Source organism: Lynx canadensis, chromosome E1 (genome assembly GCF_007474595.2).
Source record: "Lynx canadensis isolate LIC74 chromosome E1, mLynCan4.pri.v2, whole genome shotgun sequence".
In the NCBI taxonomy this organism is placed as follows: Eukaryota; Metazoa; Chordata; class Mammalia; order Carnivora; family Felidae; genus Lynx; species Lynx canadensis.
In genome coordinates, this window is record NC_044316.2 from 4470033 (window position 1) to 4487891 (window position 17859).

Genomic DNA, 17859 nt, shown 5'->3' on the forward strand with positions numbered 1-17859 from the left:
TAGCCTCCTCAGGAAGGTACTTACAGACTGGACCTGTAGCTGGAGGTCATTTTTTTCCTGCAGCAGGGTCACCATCTTCTCCTCCAGCTCCTTCCGGCGAGCCTCGGATCTGGCCAGCTCTTCCTTGGCCCTCTCGAAGTCCTCCTTCATGGTGGCCATCTCCTTCTCGGCCTCCGCGCTCTTGAGGAGGGGCTTGATCTTGAAGAACAGGTTCATCCAGGGCCAGTGCTTGACGTTCATGAAGGCGCGGATGTTGTACTGGATGCAGAAGATGGACTCCCTGTTCGCCCAGTAGGACTGGGGTTACTGAACCACAGCAAGGGCTTGTGTCCACCCCCACCTGCCCCGTGGGCCCAGACCCTTCCCCCTTCCCCGCTACGTGGGAAGCAGGGATGGCTGAGCCGTGCAGCTCCTGTGAACCCTGCAGTGCTCTCTGAGGGTTCAGAGGAAACAGCACTCGTTGAGGTTGGGAGCTGAGGGAGGACACGGGCCATGTGCCTTCCACGGCTCCCCAGCCCGATGACCCAGCCTTGCCTCATTAACTCGTTGCAGGGGAGCCCGCGTTGAGCGCCACTCCCTCCTCGCTCCCACCATGGTGGCCTCCAAGCCCTCCTTTCTCAGGCCATGCAAAGCTTGCTTTGGAAAGTTCTTTCCTCTTGCTGACCCCTTCAGCCAGCAAGAACTCCCAGCCATGTGGAGGGCTTTCCTCACCATCCCCCCATTGCCCTGAACGTGACTCTGACATTGCACTTGTCACGGGCGTTACAGTTGACCATGCGAGTGTCTGCTCCCGGCCCGTCTCTGAGCTCCTGGAGGGAAGGACTCCTTTCTGCATCCCCAGCACCACGCGGGGTCCCCAGCACAGAATGGCCGCTCAGCAGGTGTCGGTTAAGTGAATGAACGAGGACGTTAGTGCCCCAAGACTAAAACCAGGAAGCAGCAGTCAGCTGCTAGGTAGGGAGGGCGGTGTGAGCTGGGACGAGGGTCCACATCACCTCCTCTCCATCATCTTCTTGAACTCCACCCGCATCAGGTACCCCCGGCAGATGGCCTGCGTGTGTGTCATTAGGGTCGCCAGCTTCTCGTCCCTCATCTCCTCCAGGAGTCCAAGAAGTCCGGCTTTGAAAAACACCTGAACCAGGGGAGACATGAGCCTGGCTTTGTTCTCAGCACGTGTGGAACCTGGGCCCTCCCAGGAGCCTGTTTGTGTCCAAACCAGCCCCCGGCCTTCAGCACCCTGGCTTGGGACTGGCAGCCATCTGGGCTCCACAGTGGACCCTCCCGTGCCCTGTTCCAAAGTACATTCCAGGCCCGACCAACGCACAAGGACCGACTGGGACAGACCTTACATATCGGAGGCGCGGATGAGTCCAGAAGTAACCTCAGAACTCAACTGTGCCCCGATTAGGAGAAATCCACAGACAGTTCTGCCTCCCCATTCTCCTGTCTGTCTGCCCATCTGAGACTAGTCCCACCCTGAGCCCATGCACCCATGACCCACACCAATGTTCCAAGGAAGCAGGGAACCCTTGGAGGCCAGCAGGCCCGGCTTGGCCCTTTCCAGGAGGGAGAGTTCTGGAGTCAGGCCAGTATTTGAAGCTGGCCTTTGTGCCTCAGTGTCCCTGGGACCTCGAGCAAATGTTTTGCCCTCTGGGAGCCTTTATATCCTTGGCCCGACCTGTAACCCCACGAGGTCAGAACCATCCTTATCACCTTCGGGATACTGGGAGGACTCAGTGCAAGGTGCACAGAGGGGGGGGTCATAGGGCTGGCTCCACATGTGATCACTAGATGGCAGCCATTTTTATCTGTTGTAATCATTCCCTCCAAACTGTCACTGTTCCTGGAATCCTTGCTGTGTTTTCCTCTCTCCTTGACTCTTGTCCCATTTAAGAGTGCCTTTTCTTGGGACACCTGGGTGGCTCAGGTGGTTAAGTGTCCGACCTTGGCTCAGGTCCTGATCTCACGGTTCATGTGTTCGAGTCCCGTGTCGGGCTCTGTGCTGACAGCTCGGAGCCTGGAGCCTGCTTCGGATTCCGTGTCTCCCTCTCTCTCTCTCTGCCCCTCCCCTGCTCGCACTCAGTCTCTCTCCCTGTGTCTCAAAAATATATAAACATTAAAAAAAAAAAAAAGTGCTTTTCTGTGCTCTCTCAGGACACTAGAACTTTCTATTGCTTTCCTCCATTGCTGAGGAGGCCCTGGCTTCCAAATTAAGCCACTAGCCACTTAGAAACCAACACAGAGACAGAACTCTCGACGCCTAGACCCAGGCTGCCTCTGCTTGGGCTCCTGTGCAAAGGGGTTTCCAGGCTGACCGGACGGGTGAAGAGCCCTTTCCCCCAACCGGCCGACGAGCAGCCTGGGGCTGTGGGTTACATGGGTTGGGAGTGTCCCCGCTTCACATGCTCTCACCTTGGTGTGGCCAAACCTATACTGCTCACGGTCCACGTCGATGGAGCTCAGCAGCTTCTCAGAAGCGTTTTTGCTGTCAATAAACTGCCCTTCGGGGATGGCGTTGGCATTGAGAATCCGGTAGCTGAGGGGGGAGACAGGCTGATGAGATACCTCCCGGCAGCTGGGTGTGTGGGGGGGGGGTAGTCTCCGGGGAGAAGGGCCTCTGGCCACACAGAGCTGGGAAGGTGTTCCCTTCATGCACTTTGCTCTCTGTCCAGGCCCGGGCGCCTGAGAGTCCTGCCAGGGCCCGGGCCAGTCATTCTGTGACGACCCGGGTCAGGAAGGCCATGCCCTCCCCCGAGGAAAGACGGACTCCGGAGAGCCGCCGCGGTTTAGGCGACAAGAGTCTGCCAGCAGTTGGCCAAGCACACAGGAAGCACACGCAAAGACCCCTCACCGGCAGTCAAGTCCGGCACTGGAAGCTGGGTCAGGCCTACTCCCTGCTTGGGCCCTCTCATCAGCATGGCGATGATAGGCCGGAGGGCAGTTTCAGTTGAGGGACAACATTTCCTGAATGGATTCAATCCCCGAGAAAGACCCCGGGCTGTTTGCTTTCAAAGGAAATGGTTCTCATTTGACATAAAAGAACCTTGACATCAACTAGGACTTGCAGACCTCTGGGCTTCCTACCTCTGGAGCGTCCCCTCCCTTCCTCTGTTCCCGACAAGGCCTGGACTTGACTTGTGGGCCCAGATGGCAGCTGGGAGGAGAGTGCTGGTCGGGAGCAGTGGGGCTCAAATGGGGATGATTTATTCCCCCCTCTACGCCCCCACCCGTGCCCAGGGGACACGTGGGACTGTCTGGAGACGTTTTTGATGGTCTCAGTTTGGGTGGGGTGTGCTTTGCTACCAACATTGTAGGTAGAGACCAGGGATGCCGCTAAAATCCTACAACACAGAGCAGCCCCAACAGTGGAGGATTATCTAGCCCCGGATGCCAACAGGGCAGAAGTTGAGAAGCCCTGGTCTGGAGGGTCGGGGCTTGGACCTTGCGACCACTTGGGGCTGGCCCTGCACTTGCTTTGAGCTTAGATCATCCTCCAGCTCACGGAGACCCTGGGAGGCTGTGAGCTCACCCAACACCCAGCCGGAGGGGCCCCTTCGGGAAACGCACACAGTGCCCTCAAAAGGAGACAGAGGCAAAGTCACGTGACCTACCGCTGTTTAAAGTCAGCATAGAGGATCCGGCTGGGGAATCCTTTCCTGCAAATCCGGATGCCCTCGAGGACCCCATTACAGCGCAGTTGATGCATGACCAAGTAGTGGTCCATGACGCCTGGGGAGAGAAAGCCCCAGGGTGGGGGGGCGGGGACGTCAGCAGCTTTCCCATTGTCTTTGACGGTCTGGCTGCCGTGAGACGTGCCAGCACACCCAGACTTGAGTGGAAAGAGTCAGTGCCAGCTCTAAGATGGAGGGGTTGGGAATGGCTGGAGCCTACCTACAGCGTCACAGAAGAAATAGTCCCAACCTCCTAGGGACACTCGAGCGCTCCACTACTATGGGATAAAAGACCAAATACTGATCTTTAGCCTTGAGTCTGTAGCTAGGCTCCAAGGGAGAGCAGAATGGGTGTGGGTTCCCCTTGGACTTCCCATTGGAGAACTCGAGATGCCCTTCTCTACTCAAGGACAGGGATGTAGGCTCTGAAGGCTGTGCCTTTAGAGGGACAGAGAAAGAGAGGGCAGCCTGAGCTCTGGGAAAGAAGGGGGACCACCAAAGCTGGGTGGGAGGAGAGGAGCCATAGGAACAAGCCCCCCAGTGGGGGTGCTCTTGGGTCAGGCACCAAACGGGGACTGGGAAAATTCTATACTGGGGCTGGGTGAGGGATTAGGAGCAGTATCATGGCTGTGTAATGGCTTTTCCTTGTGGGTTCCCTAAGTTGCAGGTTTGGGGGAGGGCGAAAGCTGTCTTTAATGAAACTTCTGGAAACTTCTAGAAGGCCCACACGTTTTCCTGGTTGCTGGGTGGAGAGAGGACTATTCATTTATGCAGTTTTCAAGGTTCTGCTAGAGCTGTGCTGGCTGGTACAATAGTTTCTGGCCGCGTGTGGTTGTTTAAATTCAATAAAACGGCAAGTTCATTTTCTCGGTTGTGCTCGCCTCACGTCTCGTACCCAGTGGCCGCCATACTGGACAGCAAGACGTAAACATTTCCGTCATTCCCGAAGGTTCTACTGGACAGTGATTCTCTCGAGGAAGGAGTGGTTAAGACCAAGGAGAACTGTATCAGACACTCAGAGGACTTCTCGGGTGAACGAAGCTTAGGGCTCACCCCGTCCAGCTCCCAGTATTTGCCGGATGAGGATTCTGAGGGGCTCAGATGCTGGCTGTGCCGTTTGCTAGCTGTGTGAACTTGGACTTTCTGCGCCCCCCCTTCCTGGAGACGTGAGGGTCCTGCTGGGTAGTCGCAGAGCTCTCAGGGGCCCCTGCTTTTGCTGCAGGCTCAGAAGAGGGTTGACGTCTCACAGGGCTCTCCCGTGTCCCTCCCAACCCAGGCGGAGACGGTCTCTGGAAAGCCCATAAAAGGAATCCTCTTTGCCCTCTGACCCACGTGCAAGACTTCTAAAAAGTCCCCAGAGCTATTGCTTTATCTTTCTCGGGTTACCGTTGCTAAAGAATTTGCTCTTTACCCCTCATCCATCACCTCCGTCACTCCTTCCCTGCCATCTCAGCTCTGTGGGCAATCGTGTGAATCGTGTTTCTTACACCCTGTGTCTTACGAGGCTTTGGCATCTTGGGGCCTTGCAGACCCCAAGGGGCTGCCCTTCCCAGAGCTGGTCAGTTCCAAGGATGACTAACTGCCCCCCTCCCTGTGAGCACCCCCCTCACAGAGAAAATGAAGAGGCCCCACTAGGCGCCTTCCAAAGCGTCACCCAGGCTCCTGTATGTCTAGGGTCTATTCATTATGTAGTATATATATTACATATATGCATACATACAATACATATATTATACATATGTACATACATATAATATGTATTCCATTACATGTCTTATTCTATTAGTCTAATAGTCTATTAACCTATCAGTATGTATGTCTATGGTATTGTCTTAGTCTATTCTCAGAAATGGGAAAGAAAACAGAGAGGTGCCAGAGTGAAGGAGAAGCCAAATGGAGAGGAAGACACGGAGATTTCCCCACAATTTACCTTCCAAGAGAAAAAGTAAACCAGTGGACCGCCAGACACCCTGGGGGCCCCTAGAGGCACAGGCTGCAGCCAGCAGGATGTAACCCCCTGTCACTTGATATTTGCAGGCATGCGCCCTATGGGTAAGTCATGCCATACGTGTTTGATTTGTGCAAACACGCCCATAAAACACCAATAACGGAACTCAATTTTCTTTATGATACAACATCCACACATAAGCCAATAATTTTGTTCGACGCTCAACCAGGGGGACAGCTCCGTTCCAACACTGGGGGAGAAACGGGCTGTGTGCTGGGCACACTGGGAGGGGTGCAGCATGCCCAGACAACACTTGTCCCAAACAGCGCGGCAGCTGATTTTTGCCTTTGACTTAGACTTTCACGGAAGATGAATTCTACCACACATAGTAGACTTGCTTCTTCGGAGAATTAAAATGTCTGGCTTGGGGCGCCTGGGTGGCTCAGGCGGCTAAGCGTCTGACTTTTGGTTTTGGCTCAGGTCGTGGTCTCACGGTTTGTGGGACGGAGCCCCACGTCGGGTTCCACGCTGACAGTGCGGAGCCTGCTTGGGATTCTCTCTCTCCCTCTCTCTCTGCCCCTCCCTACCCATGCTCTCTCAAAATAAATAAGTAAGCACTGAAAATATAAAAGTGAAAAAATAAAATGTCTGGCTTTCAGTAGTAACAATAATAATAAATACAATAATATAATTGTAATGTAACCATTAATATAATAATCAATATAATAGTTATTAATAGAATAGTAAAATTATTTCCCCACAATGTTGTTATTGCTCTCATGATTATTATCATACGTAATGTTATCATCATAATTCTTCTCATAATACGAATAACAACTGTTGCTATTATAATTGAGAGCTGACATCTGAGTGTTCGCGATGCACTTGGCCTCAGTTAAAATGCTTGACATCGAATCCTCACTGCAATCCTCTAAGGCAGTTTATTATCTTTCTTAATAAAATTTTTTATGTTTATTTATTTTTGAGAGAGAGACAGAGTGTGAGTGGGGCAGGGGCAGGGAGCGAGGGAGACCCAGAATCTGAAGCAGGATCCAAGCTCCGAGCAATCAGCACAGAGCCCGACGCAGGGCTGGAACCCACGAATCGTGGGATCATGACCTGAGACGAAGTCAGATGCTTAACTGACTGAGCCACCCAGGTGCCCCAGGTTATTTTTTTTTAAACTGTATTTATTTATTTTGAGAGAGAGCACGTGAGTAAGGGAGGGGTAGAGAGAGAGAGAGGGAGAGAGAGAGAATCCTACTTTCAGTGCACAGCCTGATGTGGGGCTCAATCCCACAAACCGTGAGATCATCACCTGAGCCGAAACCAAGAGTTGGACACTTAACCAACTGAGCCACCCAGGCGCCCCTAAGGCAGGTTAAACGAATTACTATTTACAAAGTTTACAAGCACTCATTAAATAAATGAATAGCTAACTAAGTGAAGGCATGCATAAAATGCCACTTTAATCCTCGTTTTATAGCCCAGAAAGCAGAAGTCCTCAGCTGAGGTTCCCATGGGCGGTGACAGGTGAAACTGGGGTTTTCTCCTCCAGCCTTCGGATACCTCCGGTCACTTGTCACGTTGCCAAGGCAGGTCACTCTCTCATGTTTGGGACAGATAACTCGGCTGCCTCGGAGCCACAGCTCTGTGTGACCGTGTGTTCTCTCTGTGACAAATGACCCTAAGCCACATCTATACTCTTAAGAATATTTGTGGATCGCGGCGCCTGGGTGGCTCAGTCGGTCAGGCGTCCGACTTCGGCTCAGGTCATGATCTCGCGGTCCGTGGGTTCGAGCCCCACGTCGGGCTCTGTGCTGACAGTTCAGAGCCTGGAGCCTGTTTTGGATTCTGTGTCTCCCTCTTTCTCTGACCCTCCCTGTTCATGCTCTCTCTCTGTCTCAAAAATAAATAAATGTTAAAAAAAAATTTAGTAAAAAAAAAAAAAGAATATTTGTGGATCTGGGATTGAGTGATGGTTAAAGGTCTATTGTACTGCACAGTTTTCTAGATCTACAGTTCTCAGTTTTCCCATCTGTAAAATGCAGACGGTTGTTAGCAATAGAAAGAGTAGCTGCATACCACATAGACTCAGAAAACAGGTGTTATTGCTGCTGCTTTAATTGTAAAATACCCCAGACGCGGTGACTGTCTTTGGGAGAAAGGGAGCCACAGGGCCCTGGGAGAACCTTAATGAAAGTCACGGATCCAATGGGCCTTCATACGTATGTACATACACTACTTTGGATCTGACCTCGGAGGAGGGATTGCCAGATACAATATAGGACGCCAAGTTGAATTTGAATTTCAGATACAGCGAACCAGTTTTTAGTATGCGTATATCCCAAATATTGCGTGGGTCATCCTTACACAAAGAAGTTTTTCATTGTTTATGTGAAATTTGAACTTGACAGGGCAGCTGGTATTTTTATTTGCGAAATCTGGCAATCTTGGTTCGTAGACGATGTTGAGGAGTAATTAAGGCTATATAACGCTTTCTTTGGGGAAACACACACACACATGCATGCACGCATGCATGCAGAGTCCTGTTCTGATGGATTCTTACTCACCAGGAGTCTTGGTCTCATTGGGAATCAGGCATCGCACAAAGTGAGGGTGGGTGCTCCTTAAATTTGTCATCAGTTTGTTTAAATTTTCCTGGGACACAAATCAGAACAAGCACGTTTAACTTGGTAAATGCCATTTCGCCGGGCAGAAAAACAACAGAATGTGGAACTTGCCGGAATACAAACCCTGAACACTGCGGACACAGTCTGGAAGGAGGACCCCTTCTTCTTCCCGCCCTTCTTGCTTCCCCCGGAATCTCCTGGATGGACACAGAAGGTGTGTCAGATCCGTCCCTGAGGACACAGTGGTGGTCTCTCCTCATGCCCCCAGTTATATTGACATACAATTGACATAACATTGTGTGACTTTCAGATGTAGGACATAATGACTTGATACATGTACATATATATATATATTTTAATTTTTTTAATCTTTATTTTTGAGAGAGAGAGAGACAGAGAGAACAAGCAGGGGAGGGGAAGAGAGAGAGGGAGACACAAAATCCAAAGCAGGCTCCAGGCTCTGAGCTGTCAGCACAGAGCCTGATGTGGGGCTTGAACTCACGAACCGAGAGTTCACGACCTGAGCCAAAGTCAGACGCTCAACTAACTGAGCCACCCAGGTGCCCCTCTTAGCAACTTTTAAATATGTAATACAGGGATGCCTGGGTGGCTCAGTTAGTTGAGCATCCGACTTCAGCTCAGGTCGTGAACTTGCGGTTCGTGAGTTCGAGCCCCACGTCGGGCTCTGTGCTGACAGCTAGGAGCCTGCTTGGGATTCTTTCTCTCCCCCTCTTTCTGCCCCTCCCTTGCCTGTACGCTTTCTCTCGCTCTCTCTCTCTCCCTCTCTCTCTCTCTCTGTCCGTCTCTCAAAATAAATAAATAAACATTGAAAAAAAGATCTACCCGTGTAATCACAAATCCAAGGTTTTGTCTTTTTTTATGGCTGAATAGTACACCAGATTTTCTTTATCCATTCATCCACTAATGGCCACTTAGGTGATTTCCATGTCTTGGCTCTTGTAAATAATGTCGCAATGAACACGGGGTGCAGATATGTCTTTAGGACAGTGATTGTTTCCTTCAGATACAGACCCAGAAGTGGGATTTCTGGATCATATGGTAATTTTATTTTTAACTTTTTGAGGACCCTCCGTCCTGTTTTCCATAGTGGCTGCACCAATTTACATTCCCACCACCAGTGCACAAGGGTTCCTTTTTCTTAGTGGTGGCCACACCCTTCAAACCCTGGAATGGAACTTTGGGTTTTCTTTTGACGTAACAGAGCTGCAGGGTTTTTATTTCTTGTTTGTTTTTAAAATGTGTCTCAAACTAGTCGTATTAGGGAAAACTCATCTTTATCACTAAAAGATGGGGTGGGGTGGGATGTGGGTGGCACTTGACCAGGAGTATAGCTTAGACTCTCAGTATCAAAGCTGAGTCTTCTCCTGTAGGAACCAGACAAGTCAACTCAATAGTTGGAAAGATTGAGATATTCCTCTGGATGGACTATAGTTTCTTTCACGAGTCTACCTCCTTCTTGCGTCCCTGTTTATCTTGCGATGAGGAAGTAACTGAAACCAGTACAACTGATGCATCTTAAGAATTTTCTTCAAGTCAGTTTCTCTTCTTGTCTCAAAGGAACAACCTAGCTTTTTGGCTTCTCTAGGAGTTGGTGATATTGGGTCTACTTTTTGTGAATGGCTCCATTTCAGATTTTGCCTCCCACATGCGATCAAGATTTAGTCTAGGGGAAATAAATGTCATGCCTCATTCTCCACCCATCTTCCTTGCCTTCAAGGGCTAGCATGAAATGTGGGTAGCAGGACAGGGTGGGCCAGAAAGCTACTTCCTAAGACCCAGACCTACACAGGGCCTTCTCCGTAGAGCCTTGGTGATATCACTGAGTGCGGCTGGGCAACAGAGTCATAGAGATGCCCTCACTAGATTTGAAGAAAATGATATTCATCATTTGAGTTTAAACTTGTGCTCAGTTTTTACATTCTACTATCCCAGAGTACACAGGATGTTAATATTTAAAAGTGATCTAATTATAGAATGAACGAACGTATTGCCTACATCTTCACGTTATGAACAGTAATTTTTAACAATTTATGCATTTAAGATAGTTCATAATTTTAAAAACCTATTTTGGCAATTATTTTAAAAATAGAAGATGGGTAACTTAAGGAGTGATACTGGCTTGTGCAGCCATATTGGAAAACAGTCTGGAGGTTCCTCGAGAAGTTAAATCTAGAGTTATCATATGACTCAGCAATTCCACTTCTAGGTATGTACCCAAGAGAACTGACAACATATACCCACACAGAAACTTGTATACAAATGTTCATAACAGAAGGGTTCACAGTAGCTAAACGTGGAGACAACCTATGTCCATCAACTGATGAGTGGATAGAGGAAACGTGTACTCTCCATCCACTGGAACATTACTCATCTTAAAAAGAAGTGAGCTGGGGGTGCCTGGGTGGCTCAGTCCCTTAAGTATCCAACTCTTGACTTTGGCTCAGGTTATGATCTCACAGTTTGTGGGTTCAAGCCCTGCAACAGGCTGTGCTGACAGTGCAGAGCCTGCTTGGGATTCTCTCTCCCTCTCTCTCTGCCCCTTCCTTGCTCTCTCTCTCTCTCTCTCTCAAAATAAATAAACTTAAAAAAATAAATAGAAGCGATGTACTGATACATGCCATAACACAGACAAATCCTGAAACCATTCTACATGGAAGAAGCCAGTCACCAAAGACCATGTAGGGTATGATTCCATTTACGTGAAATGACCAGAGTAGGCTGATCCATAGAGACAGAAAGTAGATGTGTAGTTGCCAGGACCTGGTGACGCGGTAACCGGGGTGATGAAAGTGTTCTCGAATTAGATGGTATGGATGGTTGCACACCTTTAAATATACTAAAACCACTGAATTTTCCAAAGAGTAGATTATATAGTGCATGAATTATATCTCAATATTTTAAAACGTTTTTATTTGTTTAAGTAATCTCTACACCCAACGTGGGGCTTGAACTCACGACCCCACGATCAAGAGTCGCACGCTCCTCCAACTGAATCAGCCAGCCACCCCATCTCAATTTTGAGAAGTTATTAAAAGATGTGGTTTTGGCAGGCTCCTGGGTGGCTCAGTTGGTTAAACACCTGACTTCAGCTCAAGTCACGATCTCGTGGTTTGTGAGTTCGAGCCCCACGTTGGGCTCTGTGCTGACAGCTCAGAGCCTGAAGCCTGTTTCAGATTCTGTGTCTCCCTGTCTCTCTGCCCTTGCCCTCTCTCTCTCTCTCTCTCTCTCTCAAAAATAAATAAACATTATAAACAATTTTTAAAAATGTGGTATTGGCTATTTTGTTCCCTGAGAGGCCCTGTTACCTCCATAGAACTCAATCTCTTTTTTTTTTATTTTTTTTAATTTTTTTTTTTTTCAACGTTTATTTATTTTTGGGACAGAGAGAGACAGAGCATGAACGGGGGAGGGGCAGAGAGAGAGGGAGACACAGAATCGGAAACAGGCTCCAGGCTCTGAGCCATCAGCCCAGAGCCCGACGCGGGGCTCGAACTCACGGACCGCGAGATCGTGACCTGGCTGAAGTCGGACGCCCAACCGACTGCGCCACCCAGGCGCCCCGAACTCAATCTCTTAAGGAAGAGGAAGAAAATGAGAGACCAAAGACAAAATACATCCAGCTCAGTCTGAAGCTCACAGTTGACTACTTGATTTTCAAGGACACCTTTGGGTTATGAGTAATTACACGGAGCTTTTCACATGGGGGTGGGGAGAATTTCACCTGCTTCTGCACCAGCATAGTTGGAGAAAAGGAAAGACAGCAGCTTCAGCGAAGACTTCTGGTACAGCCCAACCACGGTCTCGTTCAGCGGGTCCTTGTTCTTGTCCAGCCAGCCGGCAATGTTGTAGTCCACGGTGCCGGCGTAGTGCACCAGCGAGAAGTGGGCCTCGGCCTTGCCTTTGGCAGGCTTGGGCTTCTGGAAGTTGTTGGACTTGCCCAGGTGCTGGTCGTACAGCTTGTTCTTGAAGGAGGTGTCCGTGGCCTTGGGGAACATGCACTCCTCCTCCAGGATGGAGAAGATGCCCATAGGCTGAAAGGAGAACAGACCATGTCTCAGCGTTTAATAGTATGTTTCCATGACTCCGTTGACTGCAGGAGCCAAACACAACTTCTTCGGTGCTACTGCTTTCTGGCTAAGAGCCTTGCAAGGTAAGTGCTGTGAGAGCAAGGTGTGATGACAGAACAGAACTAGCCGTGTAGTATGTGCTTAATGAACACTTGTTGAACAAGAGAGCATGGAAAGAGATTGTATGTGTTTATTATAAACGTAGCTCACTTTTAGCGATCGGCTTACCCCCCAGAAAGTAAAGTTACATACCTAGACATAAAATACTATGAGTTTTATATATATATATATATATATATATATATATATACACACACATAAACATATATATATATACATATATATATATTTATTTATTTATTTTTGAAATTTATTGTCAAATTGGTTTCCATACAACACCCAGTGCTCATCCCAAAAGGTGCCCTCCTCAATACTCATCACCCACCCTCCCCTCCCTCCCACCCCCCATCAGCCCTCAGTTTGTTCTCAGTTTTTAAGAGTCTCTTATGCTTTGGCTCTCTCCCACTCTAACCTCTTTTTTTTTTTGTTTTTTTGTTTTTCCTTCCCCTCCCCCATGGGTTTCTGTTAAGTCTGGACATCTCAGGAGCCACTTCAGAAAGATAAACTCATTCCAATGTGACAGTGCCCAGAATGCTATGGGGATTCCTTTTTTTAAATTTATTTTTTATTAAAAAAATTTTTTTTTAGCATTTATTTATTTCTGAGAGACAGAGAGAGACAGAACACAAGCGGAAGAGTGGCAGAGAGAGAGGGAGACACAGAATCGGAAGCAGGCTCCAGGCTCTGAGCTGTCAGCACAGAACCCCATGCAGGGCTCGAACCCATGAAACATGAGATCATGACCTGAGCTGAAGTCAGATGCTCAACCAACTGAGCCACCCAGGCGCCGCCCCCCCCCTCTTTTTAAAGTTTATTTACCTATTTTGAGAGAGACAGAGACAATGCAAGTTGGGGAGGGGCAGAGAGAGAGGGAAACAGAGAATCCCAAGCAGGCTCTGCACTGTCAGCGCAGAGCCTGATTCGGGGCTCAAACTCATGAACCTGAGCCAAAATCAAGAGTCAGAAGCTCAACCAACTGAGTCACCCAGGAGTACCCCCGTGCCCTTTTTTTAAGTTAATGTCCTCTGCTATTTTTATAATAACATGGTTCTAAGAACTCCTCACATTCTTGGGGAGAACAGAGCCCTTGGATCTTAACCACCCAGGTACCCCTTAAGGTGTCTGAATTACGCGTGCTTTCCAAACACTTACTCTTCAGCTTCAAGGGGATTCGGCTCTCTTAAGGCTGGGAGAGTAGGGTTAGGGTCGCCACTCGATTAGCAGGGAAGAGTGAGAGCAAAGATGTGGTGGTCCCAAGTCCCTGGGGAGCACCTCTGTTTCTCTACCTTCTCGATGAGCTCGATGCAGGCAGCCAGGTCCATCCCAAAGTCGATGAACTCCCACTCGATGCCCTCCTTCTTGTACTCCTCCTGCTCCAGCACGAACATGTGGTGGTTGAAGAACTGTTGCAGCTTCTCGTTGGTGAAGTTGATGCACAGCTGCTCCAGACTGTTGAACTAGGGCGTTGCAAACACCAAAGAGCTCAAGTGAGTTTGGGAAACCCGGGGGGAATTCGGCAGAGCAGACACGAAGCGGAGGGGCCTTAACAGGGCCGCTTATTCCAACAACTCACATCAAAGATCTCAAAGCCGGCGATGTCCAGGACCCCGATGAAGTACTGTCTGGGCTGCTTGGTGTCCAGCTGCTGGTTGATGCGGGTGACCATCCACAGGAACATCTTCTCGTAGACGGCCTTGGCCAGGGCGCCCACCGCGTTGGTCACCTTGAAGAAAGATCACTCGCTCATCCCTCAAATTAATGTTTATATGGTGGTATTAAGTTGAAGCATGAACCGGATGACATCTTCAGGGTCAAAGCTGTTGGAGATGGGTCCAACCTAATATTAAATATTTCTTTTTTTTTAGGTTTGTTTGTTTGTTTATTTATTTATTTATTTATTTATTTATTTATTTATTTATTTTTCAGAGAGAGAGAGAGAGAGAGAGAGCACAAGAGGGGGTGGGTTAGAGAGAATGAGAGACAATCCTAAGCCAGCTCCGTGCCATCAGCGCTTAGCTGATGCCGGGCTCAATTGCACGAACTGTGAGATCATCACCTGAGCCGAGATGAAGAGTCAGCCGCTTAACCGACTGAGCCACCCAGGCGTCCCACCCCCACCCCCCCATTAAAAATTTCTTGAAATGTTTGCTACCTTAGAATATTCCCTTTTCTGTGAGAACCATTGTACGTACAAAGATAACCTTCTAACAACCATGGTTATGACATGTGACTCTAGACCCTGGCCGCACGTAATTGAACCACAAGGGGACATTTGATCCAAGTTGGGTTGTACAAAGTGTCTCTCCTGCGAATTTGGAATTGGGATCAAAGACACTGGTCTCAGTCTCAGCAGGAGGCTGAACTACAGAGATGTGAAGCTGGGAGCTATGGGGTGAGCAGGAGAGATGGAGAGAGATTTTTTTCCTGGTGAGGACACGGGAGAGGAGAGCAGACAGCCCATGGAGCCCCCGGGAAGGAGCTGCACAGGGGGTGCAGCCTGGCTCCAGAGGACCTTTCAGTTTCTGGCTCCAGGCCCTTAGGATGCCCGATGGTACTCTTGATTTACATTCCTTGAGCTAGCTACACCTAGGGTCGTAAGAATGAAACCCCCTAATGCTGATGCCAGTTACATATGTATTTCTGATATCTTCAACTGAGAGAGCTCTAAAATGATGGTTACTGTTTATTTACCTTTGAGAGTGAGAGACAAACAGAACACGAGAGGGAGAGGGGCAGAGAGAGAGAGAGGGAGACACAGAATCGGAGGCAGGCTCCAGGCTCTGAGCCGTCAGCACAGAGCCCAATGTGGGGCTGGAACCCACGAACCGTGAGATCATGACCTGAGCTAAATTTGGAGGCTCAACCGAGTGAGCCATGCAGGTGCCCCTAAACGATGGTTAAAATAGCAACATCACTGAGTCAGCTGAACTCAGATCATCTCCATTACCTGCTGGACATTTTGGCCTTTAGTGACATACTCGTTCCCAACCTTCACCCTCGGACAGCACAGGCCCTTCAGCATTTCTGCAGAGTTCAGACCCATTAAGTATCCAGCTTTGTCAGCCACTGGAGGAAGAGGGGAAATAGTGTCACACAAAAACAGCAGCTGCTGATGTGGCCAGTCAGGCCCCAGGGGCCTCCCAGAAATGGTTCCTACAATCCTTTTGTTTTTGTTTGTTTGTTTTTAAATGTTTGTTTCTTTATTTTGAGAGAGACAGACAGAGAGTGCCAGTGGGGAAGGGGCAGAGAGACAGGGAGAGAGAATCCCAAGCAGACTCTGTGCTCCCGGCTCGTGGGTTCGAGCCCCGCGTCGGGCTCTGTGCTGATGGCTCAGAGTCTAGAGCCTGCTTCGGATTCTGCGTCTCCCTCTCTCTCTGTCCCTCCCTCTCTCACACTCTCTCTTTATCTCAAAAGTAAATAATAAATGTTAAAAAAAATTGAAGAAAAGATACAGTTACATAGTAATTTTGGAGTCTGATAATGCAGCAAAATGGTGTCTGAGTAAAGGAGGCACCATTTGGACATATAGCTAAGCACCTTCTTGATTTATGCAAGCTCACAGCTGAGAAAGAAGTACAAAACTTTGCCCCAACCTTCCTGTGTTGGAAGAGGTCAAAAGCAGTCGAGTATTGGCAATTTCACACAGTTCACTGGGAGTTCAGTTGACTTGGGGACGGACCTGGCTGCCTGCACTGAACTAATTGAGAAGGTCAAGAAATGTTGTTCCCCTAGAGACAGCTCCTTCTTGGCTGGGACCATCACCTTATTGCTGGCTCGGGAGACGAGCTAATAAAAATCCAGGACAGTATGTGTTAAGTATTGAATAAGAGGCCAAATGGATGCTTTCTTCTTTGCTCCAACTATCCTCTTTTCCTGCTTTGCCCGCTTAGGTGGGTGGTATAATTATTGTTCTAGTCACTTAAACTTGAATGCTTGGGGTTGATCATATCCCTCCTTTACATCCCTGATGTGCCTGTGGTCAGACAGGCATCAAGTCCCGCTCACTGCACCTTCAAAATAGCTTGGATCTCCATTGTTTGGAATCGTAGAGTGGCAGAGAGCTTGGGCTCTTGACTCAGCCCGATGCTCCCATTTTGGTTTTGCTTCCTCGTACTCATGGTTTTGCTTTTGTTTATTTATTTATTTATTTATTTATTTCTTTAAAACTGGGGGTAGGGTGATTCTTGGTGGTTTCCCATCGGTTCGGTTGTTGGGAAGTAGGCCTGGTGCGTGGTGAGCCCTCAGCAAACGTTTACTGGGATTGGCATCCTCATCAGAGGACCTCAGGCCTGGATCACTTTCCCCTGTTCGGGCTCTTTCTGCTCCTAAGCACCGAGCACACGGTTGCCACGGCTGGAAGGGGGCCTGGGGCCCCACCGTGATATTTATGATATGAGGTCCACCCTTTGCCGAGGAGCCTGGTACATTTTCTTTTCAAACCCCCACACTCTTGGCAACCTTGACTGGTCACAGATGAACTCACACGAATCTCCCCTCCTATGTGGAGCGTCCCTGGTTTCTGGTGCCTATCACATCCATTCTAAGCTGTTTAGCCCGTCATTCAAGGCCTTTTCAAACTGAGGCCAAAATAACCACTCTTTAATTCCCATGTCTTACACTCGCACACATCCTCTTCTGCAGCCAATGTGGACCACTCTGCTGTTTATTTCCATCACATTCCTTCTCCTGCCCCCTTGATCATCATGTTTCCTCTGCCCAGACTGTCTTTCCTTTCAACCGTACCTTTCAGGATCTACCCACCCTTCAAACTCTGCATCAGTGCCCTCCTCCCCCAGGAAGCCCTCCTCGATTACCCCCAATCAGAAGTGCTTCCTGTTCTGAACACAGCCTCTCTCCCGCTGCTTATCTGGCACCATTGCCAGGGGCAGGATTCCAAGATGGCCTCCAGGATTGGTGCCCCTGGTATATATTCCCTGCATAATCCCCTCCACTTGTGTGGGGGTAGAACCAGTGAATGTGATATGACCTGTCACTCCTGTGAAGGGGTCACTAAGGAAAAGAGATTATCCTGGGCAACCCTAGCCTAATCAGGCGAGGCTTTACGGGCAGTGGTAAAGTCACGCATATTTTCCTGGTCTTTCTTTCAAGGCTACTGCACCCCTGTATCATCTGGGGTTCAAGACACAGTGCTTCCCATAGTGTGGGGATGTTACAGCAGGTAGGATTATTGATGAACCAGTCTTTTACTTAACAGAGCTTGGAAGACACGGCGGGAGAGAGATGAGGGGAAGAACAGGGGGTATGGGGGGTGGGTCCTGCTGCTGTGAGCCCCTCCCACTGCCCTCTGCTCTGTTTCCAGGAGGGGGACTGGAGATCATCCAGGTGAGAGCCATGGGGCGCACGGAGATGCATACGCTAGTCCATGGTTCGGGGTTCAA

At 49.1% G+C, this 17859-nt stretch overlaps 1 protein-coding gene across 1 annotated transcript in view; it reads right to left on the reverse strand.

Moving 5' to 3' along the window:
- Positions 1 to 17859, reverse strand: part of LOC115500653 (myosin-13) — a 53789-nt gene that overhangs the window by 23791 nt on the left and 12139 nt on the right. The window contains exons 11-20 of the mRNA XM_030295222.1: positions 15408 to 15526; positions 14034 to 14183; positions 13747 to 13917; positions 11995 to 12304; positions 8376 to 8449; positions 8193 to 8280; positions 3612 to 3729; positions 2413 to 2536; positions 996 to 1132; positions 25 to 280 (exon numbers count right to left, since the gene is read on the reverse strand). Of these exons, the coding sequence (XP_030151082.1) occupies positions 25 to 280; positions 996 to 1132; positions 2413 to 2536; positions 3612 to 3729; positions 8193 to 8280; positions 8376 to 8449; positions 11995 to 12304; positions 13747 to 13917; positions 14034 to 14183; positions 15408 to 15526 (1547 nt within the window). The remainder of the gene's footprint in view (positions 1 to 24; positions 281 to 995; positions 1133 to 2412; positions 2537 to 3611; positions 3730 to 8192; positions 8281 to 8375; positions 8450 to 11994; positions 12305 to 13746; positions 13918 to 14033; positions 14184 to 15407; positions 15527 to 17859) is intronic.